This window comes from Delphinapterus leucas, chromosome X (assembly GCF_059928025.1).
Source record: "Delphinapterus leucas isolate spDelLeu-1000000601 "Yukka" chromosome X, BTC_Dleu_Yukka2, whole genome shotgun sequence".
Classification (NCBI taxonomy): Eukaryota; Metazoa; Chordata; class Mammalia; order Artiodactyla; family Monodontidae; genus Delphinapterus; species Delphinapterus leucas.
Genome location: NC_143150.1, coordinates 72,785,760 through 72,794,848, shown reverse-complemented (window position 1 = coordinate 72,794,848; position 9,089 = coordinate 72,785,760). Strand labels below are relative to the sequence as shown.

At 47.0% G+C, this 9,089-nt stretch overlaps 1 protein-coding gene across 1 annotated transcript; it reads left to right on the top strand.

Annotated features, from left to right (window-relative positions):
• Nucleotides 1-1,228: 1,228 nt before the first annotated feature.
• Nucleotides 1,229-2,656, top strand: LOC149744291 (OTU domain-containing protein 6A-like). Its single transcript, XM_089904444.1, has one exon. The coding sequence runs from the start codon at nt 1,781-1,783 to the stop codon at nt 2,654-2,656; it is 876 nt and encodes a 291-aa protein (XP_089760570.1). The 5' UTR covers nt 1,229-1,780.
• The last annotated feature ends 6,433 nt before the right edge of the window (nt 2,657-9,089 follow it).

Below are 9,089 nucleotides of genomic sequence, written 5' to 3'. Positions count from 1 at the left end.
TCTAGAATATAGAAAGAAGTCTCAAAACTCAGCGGTAAAAAACAGTCCAGTTATAAAATGGGCAAATGACATAAAGATTTTACCCAAGAGGATACAGCACAGATGGCAAATGGGCACATGAAAAGATGAACGTGATTAGCCACCAGGGAAACACAAATTAAAACCACAGTGAGATGTCACTACACATCCATCAGAATGACTAAAAATAAAACATTATGACAACACCAAATGCTGGTGAGGATGCAGAGAAACTGGATTCCGCATACACTGCTGGTGAGAATGCACAATGGTACAACCACTCTGGAAAATAGCTTCTTAAAAAGCTAAACATACACTTATAATATTGCACTCCTGGGCATTTTCTCCCAGAGAAATGAAGCCTTGTGCTCACACACAAAACCTGTATATGGGTGTTTATAGCAGGGGTTGTAACAACCCCAAACTGGAAACAACCCAGAGGTCCTTCAACAGGTGAATGGTTAAATGAACTACAGTACATCCATATCATGGAATACTACTTAGCAATAAAAACGACTGAAGTTTTGATATATGTAAAAACTTGGACAAATGTCCACTTTCCTCCTTTGTAACAAGGAGGAGGTTGTCTCAAGAGCCTTCCCGTTTGGGAATTCAAGATACAGATGAGCAGAGTGGGGCAGGATGAGAGCATGTTTGAAAGAGCTTAGGGATTTTATTTTACTTTATTTTATTTTATTTTTTAGAACTTTTAGAGATTCAAAATAATCAGAAGGAAGTGGCTTGATGAAGGCCAACTGTCGTGCTTCATGGGAGCCCATTTTGGAAGCTGGGAACCCAGGAGAAGGGGAGTTTAGGGTAGGTGCATTCTGTTGGCACAAGACCAAGTCTGCTCAGCCGTAGTGAACTTTCAGGTTGTTGCTTTCTCACACTGAGATGGGACAGGGTGGATTTGAGGTCTAAACTGAAAGGATTCTGTGTTCCCAGGAACATAAGGAAATATCTTTATTCTGATACACAAAATTAAGGGTTCAGGGCTTCCCTGACGGCACAGTGGTTGAGAGTCCGCCTGCCGATGCAGGGGACACGGGTTCGTGCCCGGTCCGGGAAGATCCCACGTGCCGTGGAGCGGCTGGACCCGTGGGCCATGACCACTGAGCCTGCGCGTCCGGAGCCTGTGCTCCGCAACGGGGGAGGCCACAACAGCGAGAGGCCCGCGTACCACAAAATAAATAAATAAATAAATGAAAATTAAGGGTTCGTCAGTCAAGGCAACTAAAGAACTGGAGAGCGCCACATTGCCTCCTGAACACTGGGAGCAATGACAAGTCCAGTGTCAGAGCACATTCAGCTGGTGTGACAGTATTTGTCATGTGATTCTCAAGCAGGACCAGTGTCTGCATTGCGTTCAGGCTAGGAAGTGAAGTACGCAGTTCAGAGTCCACGAAAACCTCCACAAGCTCAGTTGCTGCACGTAACGCACAAAGGCGGGATTTTACATCCGGGACAGGAACCCCGCTCAAACCGGAAGCACCCATTGCTACGTGGTCTAATGGGGGCATAGGTAGGGTCTCCCAACAGCCAATCCTAGTGCCAGGAGAGTTTAGGAGGCGTAGCCGCGGAGAGACAGTGGCCAATGGCAGAGGTCCGTTAATAGAGTGAGGGCAACGGCGGGTGAGGGGAACAGAGTACAGCCGCCAGGGGAGGCTGAGGAGCTCTCGCCAGTTCGGTGGTCAGACTGTTGACGTGAACTGGAGCGGTACTTCAGCCACCAAACTTCGATTCTCGCCCGCCCTTAAACATCATGGGAGATTCACAGAGTGAGCATCAGCGGATGTTACGACGCCACAGCCGCGAGAAGACAGAGCTGCAGGCCCACATTCAGGGCATGAAGAGCTCGATCCCCAAGAGCGACAAGCAGAGAAGAAAGCAGTTGCTCCTCGATGTGGCCCGCCTCGAGGCCGAGATGGAGCAGAAGCACCAGCAGGAGCTGGAGAAGTTCCAGGAGAGTTTCCCTGATAACAGCAGCCTCGATTCTGTCACTGAAGATCTGGCCAAGCTGGATCTCGAGAACAAGCCTCCTCACCTCTGGAGGGCACAGAGAAAGCACAAAAGAAGGGAGGCCTTCAAGAGAGAAAGCCAGGATTGGATGGACAAGGCTGAGATGGAGCATCTGGCCAGCTTGCGCCATGACGAGGAAATGAAGCTCGGCGCCATCCTGCGGGCCAAGAATCTGGAGGTGAAGGATATCCCGGCCGACGACCACTGCATGTACCGCGCCATCCAAGACCAGCTGGTGTTCTCCGTGACCGTGGGGAGCCTGCGGAGGCGCACCGCCGAGTACATGCGGAAGCACGTCGACGACTTCCTGCCCTTCTTCAGCAACCCCGAAACCGGCGACGCCTGCAGCCGCGACGACTTCTTGATCTACTGCGACGACATCGTGTTCAGCGCGTCGTGTGGAAGCCAGCTCGAGCTGAGGGCCCTGTCGCACGTCCTGCAGACCCCCATCGAGGTGATCCAGGCCAACTCGCCCGCCGTCGTCATCGGAGAGGAGTACACCAAGAAGCCGCTCACCCTGGTCTGCAAGCAGTACTCCGACAGCAGCGCGGAGCACTACAACTCGGTGAAGCCACTCGACGCCGGCTCCGGCGGGAGCGTGGCCCGGCGTCTCATCTAGGCCCGCTGCCGCCATCGCCGTGGCGGCTGCCGTTGGAGCCGAATCTGCCGCCGCCGCGTCTCCTCAGCAGGCTCCGCGTTTTTCCTTCGGTTTTCTCAGGGTTTTGTTTATTCATTTTACTTAGAGTTCACCCCCTCTCTCCTGCCCCGCCCCCGCTTCTTCCTCCCTCGCTCTTCTATCCTCCTCGATCGTGTCTGGGTTGCTTCTTTCACGGGGTAGGGGCACCGGAGGCCGGTGACCAGGAAGAGATCTGTACCGTCCTACCCTAGCGGAGTGAGTTTGCCAAGTTCTCACCTTTCTTGCCCTGAAGGGTCTCTGCGCCCCCACCCATGAGAACTGGCCACGTTGCAAGTAACTTTGGGGTTCAAAAAATGGCAACTTGGTTTGATGCGTTCTTCACTTGGGGAAAAAAATCAGCTTAGCTCAGAATCTTCCGGTTGCCCCGTGAATGTATTCATTACTTCAAGTTGGAGTTGATGTGAATGAAATGATTTGGGAATGCCTTTTGCTTAGTTCTTTGGGGAAAAAAAATGTATCGTGGGCTGTTTGGGGGTTTTGCTTTCCACTTCAACTGGGCTACTCAGGAGACGTCTCAAGTTACAAACAAGACCTCCTCTAGGTTTTTTTTTTTTTTTTTTTTTTTGGCTGCACTGGGTCTTCGTTGCAGTGTGGGGGCTCTAGGCGCGCGGATTTCAGTAGTTATGGTGTGTGGGCTTAGTAGTTGTGGCTTGCAGGCTCAGTAGTTGTGGCTCACAGGCTTAGTTGCTCCGCGGCATGTGGGGTGGGGTCTTCCCTGACCAGGGCTCCAAACTGTGTCCCCGGGATTCTTAACCACTGAGCCACCAGGGAAGCCCTAGTATTTTGTTTTGTTTTTTCATAAAACCTTGTATGGTTGCAAATTAATTACAGTTGTTTAGATGTTTCCTGAATTCTAAATAATGTTTGTTAACTTTAGAAGTTAAATGTAAGCGTTAACTGTAGAAAGTAGATTTACCTAAACTGATAGGCTAGATAAGGCTTGCTCTAAGATGTGAAAGATCTCAATTTAATTTCCTTTATTAAATATAAGAAAGGACATGACTTTATTCAAGTAGTTGATTCATTTCATTATATCTGCAATTGATGTGAAGTAAGAAGAGACAAACTGATAGGTAGTTTAACTTACTGTGAGGGGTGACATCAACTAGTAAGTCTCCTTTATTCTCAGACATAAAAGGGTATAACGTTGTTCAAGCAATTGGTCCACTTTGTTCTATCTACAACTGGTATGAATGTGAAAGACCTGAACTTAGTCGTTTTCCTTAATTCTGAGAGATAAAAAGTATTTAAAGAGAGATTTTTAAAAGTATTAAAGTAGTTGATTCATTTTGTCATATCTGCAACTGGTATGAAGCAAAAAAGAAAGGGAGGAATAAACTTTTGTTGATATTTGAGACTTGTTGATATCTTGAATTTGCCAGAAAACGTAAAAGTGAAATGATTTGCAGTAAACAATTTAAAAAATTTAACCTTTAGATCCTATATTTCAGTGAGATTACTTAAATTCATTTAAATATTCTTTGTACACACCAAATGTTCTAAAATAAAATATACAAAGGGGAACAGTAGTTTGTTTAAAGAATAAAAGCAGTTTAAAAAAATACCTGGTTTTCCATTTTTGTATAGCTGACTTAGTTCATATAGAGCTTGTATCCCAGGATCGACTTCAGCAAAGGAATCCTGGAGGGTTAGGGAGCAGGAGTGAAGGGGGAGGACACAGTGACAGATGAGGCTTTTGGAAGGAGGAATGGGCCTGCAGTCTTGATGGTGGCCTGGAGTGGAATATCTCCCAGGGAAGGATTTAGGGAGTAACAAGAGAGTTGAAGCTATCCTGACTTGATGTTTCACTCAGTGAAAACATCATGAAATGGCTTCAGTTAAGGATGTTCTCATTGCTATGCATGAAAAAGAATTCTCACTTTCAAAAACTTGCCAGTCCAGGGCTAGTTGCAGGAGGGAAAGAAGTGCCACTGTTTTTTTTTTTTTTCTTGAATGCAGGGGGTGGGGGTGGGAATCTGTTTTCAAAATACAAATACAGAAATCCTGCCAGATAGCTCACTGTGTAAATGTGTGCATCAGATACATTTTCAGATAGCCAGCTGGCTGAGAAGAGGAAGTCCCTGAGAAAACTAGGTATTTGGATGCATTGTGAGAAGAGAGCCTTTTATAGGGATGAGAATGCTGGCTGGGGAAGGAAGAATAGGCCAGGAAGGGAGGCATAATCTGTAGAAGGGGGCCTGGCTGGGAAAAAGGGTGAAAATTGGGGAAGGGGTCAGTCTAGGGGGATGAATGGGACGTGGCAGGGGAAAGGGGAACAGGCAGAAGAAGGGGAGACGGCTAGGTAAGGACACCTGTGTGGACTGGGGCACAGGGTGAAGAAGGAGGCCAGGCTAGGAAGGGGATAATGGAGTGAGGGCTGCCTATGGAAGGAGGACTTGGCTGGTCAAGGGAAAGAGGCTTAGTTGAGTTAGGAGGCAAAGGATGAGAAAGGAATCCTTGACTGTTAAAGGGGGAAAAGCCTGGGGAATGGCACCTGAGCAGGGAAAGAGATCTGGCTGGGAAAGTAGGCTTAAGCTGGGGAAGAGGGTGAGGCTGGGGAAGGGGCCTGCATGTGGGAAGGGGCCTGTCTTGGAAAAGGAGCACAGACTTGATAGGGTGGCACAAGCCGAGGATGGGAGACTGGCTGGGCTGGGGGAGATTGGGGGGTGAAAATATCCTGGCAGGGAAAGGTGGCCTGCCTGGGGAGGGGCTCTGGCAGGGGAATGGGGCCTGGGAGGGAGGCACAGGCTAGGAAAGGAACCTGGTGGCGGGAGACGTACGAATGCTGAGACCGACATAGGCTGGGCGTGGGATAATAGGTGGGTTGATGGGCCTGGCTGGAAGAGGGGCATTAGCAGGTGGAGAGGGCCTGCTAGGGCAGGGATCCTGCCTGGGAACGAAGGCGTGTGTCCTGGCTGAGGGAGGGCACATGGTTGAGGAAAGGGACCTAGCTGGGGCCACAGGCTAGGGATGGGGAGAAGGTCTGGCTGAGGACGGGGAATAAGCTAGGGAAGGGGTTTGGTTGAGGAAGAGGTATACCGGTTGAGGAAAGGTACCTTACTGGGAAGGAGGCCCGCCTGGGAAAATGAGCTTAGACTGGGGGAGAGGCTGTTAGGTCCCTGGGTGAAGAGAACCTGGCTGTGGGGAGGAGTCTGGCTGGGAAAGAGTTCCCAGCGGGGGAGCATGTGTGTGTGAAGGGGTGCCGGCAGGGAAACATCACATGGTTGGGGAGGAGACTTTACTGGTGATGGAGAGCTGAGAGAAGAGGATGCGTGGCCAGGGAAGGAGGCACTGGCTATGAAAGGCCAGTGAAGGGGGAACTCCTTGGAAAAGTGGTCCAGCTGAAAAGGGAAAAGGCTGGGCACAAGCACCTGGCTGTCAGAAGGAGGCCCTTTCTGGAGAAGGGGTCCCGTGAGGGCAAGGGAACAAAGGGTTGCAAAGGGGCTTTGCCTGGGGAAGGGTAGCCTGGCTAAGGAGGCTGTCAACAGGGTCTCAGGTCGGGGAACAGGCCCTGGCTGGGTGAGGGGCCTGCGAGCAGAAGGGTCCTGCATGGGGAATAAGACAGGCTGGGGTTGAGGGCTGCGTGGGGAGGGGAGGCTGACAGCATAGGATGGTAAAGAGGCTGGGCTGTGGCCCAGGGTGGGAAAACTTCCAGGCAAGTGGCTAGAGGCTGGAGAGTTGGACACAGGCTGGTAAGATGGCTGGTTTAGAAAGGGGGCCAATCCAAAGAAGGAGGCATAGGCTGAGGAAGAGGCTCTGGCTGGGGAAAGGGGCCTGGCCGGGCAAGGGCACATAGGCTGGGGAAGGAAAACCAAGTTGGGTCAGGGAGCCTGGGCACGGGCTGGCGGGGGTGGGTGGGTAACAAGCTGGGGCAGGGGCCTGGGTAGGGTTGCTGCAAAAGAGGATACTGGCTGGGAATGTGACTCCGCTGGGGTGAGGGTCTAGGTGGGTAGAGGGGAAGCCTGCCTAGGAGGGGAAGGGAACCAGGCTGGGGAGCTAGCCTTGGCCAGGGAAGGGGGCATAGGTAGCTGGGGAGGCTGGTATAAACGGACAAAGAGAGCCCGGCTGAGAAGAGGGCCTGGCTGGCTTCGAAGCACAGGCAGGTTAAGGGCTTCTGATGGGGGATGGGCTTATCTGCTGGGGCAGGGTGTGTAATGTGGGGAAATGGGACTACCTGGGGAAGGGGGCTTGGCTCCAAGGGGGTATAGAAAACGACAAATAACGTACAAGGGAACTCCCATAAGGTTAACAGCTGATTTCTCAGCAGAAACTCTATAAGCAAGAAGGGAGTGGCATGACATATTTAAAGTGATGAAAGGGAAGAACCAACAACCAAGATTATTCTACCCAGCAAGGATCTCATTCAGGTTCGATGGAGAAATCGATTAGCCCCACAACTATTAAGGAAAACAAGTTTGTAATTTTAATGCTCCCCCAACAGCAATCTTTTGGCCCAGATGTTTTCACTGAAGAATCCCACCAAACACTGAAAGAATTAACACTGTTACATAATCTCTTCTAGAAAAACAGAAGAGGAAGGAAGACTTCCAAATTCATTTCATGAAGCTAGTATTACCCTAATATCAAAACCAAACAAAACAGTACTGAAAGAGAAACCTACAGGCAAATATCTCTCATGAAGGTAGATTTTTAAATCCCTAATAAAATATTAGCAAATAGGATTGAGCAATGTACATAAAGAATTGTAAACCATGACCAAATGGGGTTAATTTCAGGGATGCAAGACTGGTTCAATACTTGACAGTACATCAACGTAATCCACCATATTAATAAGCTAAAGAAGAAAAATCACACAAACAATTCAATTGATACAGAAAAAAATATTTGACAAAATACAATACCCATTCATATTACAAAAGAAAGTCTCAGAAAAATAGAGAGGGGAATTTCCTCAACTTGATAAAGATCATCTACCAAAAAAACCCCAAAAAACCCTGCAGCTAATTCATACTTAATGTTGAAAGATGAAATGCTTTCCCCCAAGACCCAGAACAAAGCGAGCCTGCCCGCCCTCACCACTCTTATTCAATATAGTGCTAGAAGTTATAATCAGTGCAATAAGGCAAAAAAGGGAAATGAAAGGATACAGACTGGAAATATGAAATAAAACTGTCCCTATTCACGGGCAACATGATTCTCTACATAGAAAATTCCAACGAATCTACCGAAAAGAAATAAAATATAAAACACCTAGAAATAGTAAGTCAGTTGAACGAGGTCATAGAATACAAGATGAACGTACAAAAGTCAACTGTATTTCTGTATGCTAGCGATGCACATGTGAACACCAAAATTAAAAATACAATACCATTTACAATCACTCAAAGAATGAAATGCTTAAATGTAAATCTAACAAAATATGTGCAGGACATATATGCTGAAAATTATAAAGCATTCATGAAGAAAATCAGTGAAAATTTAAACAAACGGAGATACATACCCAGGTGTTCAACGTAGTAAAGATGTCAATTCTCCTCAAATTAATATATGGCTCTAACACGATTCCTATGAGAATCCCAGAAAGATTTTTTTGTAGATATAGTCAAGATTATTCTAAAATTTATATGGAAAGACAAAGAATTAGAATAGCTAAAACAATTTTGAAAAAAGAATAACATTGAAGGAAAGGGTCTACCTATATTCAAGATTTATTCCATAGTAATCAAGACTATGGTGTTGGAGGAGGGATAGACACATTGATCAATGGAAAAGAATAGAGAATCCAGAAATAGACATACACAAATATGCCTAGCTGATTTTTGACAAAGATGCGAAACCAATTCAATGGAGGAAGCATAGCATTTCCAGCAAATGATGCTGGAGGAATTGGACCACCACAGGCAAAAGAACCTTGGCTTAAGCCTCAAACTTTACATGAAAATAAACACAAAACAGATCACAGATTTCAACTTAAAACCCAAAACTATAAAACTTTTAGTAAAAAAAAAAAATAAAGGACAAATTCTTTGGTATCTAGAGTTAGACAAAGAGTTCTTGACACCAAAACCATGACTTCGAGAGGAAAAAATTGATAAATTGGACTTCATCGAAATTTAAAACTTTTGCTCTGAGAGACACCAAGAGATGAAAAGACAAGTTACAATGTGGGAGAAAATACTTGCAAAGCACATATCCAACAAAGAACAAGCATCTAGAATATAGAAAGAAGTCTCAAAACTCAGCGGTAAAAAACAGTCCAGTTATAAAATGGGCAAATGACATAAAGATTTTACCCAAGAGGATACAGCACAGATGGCAAATGGGCACATGAAAAGATGAACGTGATTAGCCACCAGGGAAACACAAATTAAAACCACAGTGAGATGTCACTACA

Bases quoted from the DNA above. Each gene is read 5' to 3' on its own strand.
- LOC149744291 (XM_089904444.1), top strand. From the start codon at position 1,781: ATGGGAGATTCACAGAGTGAGCATCAGCGGATGTTACGACGCCACAGC.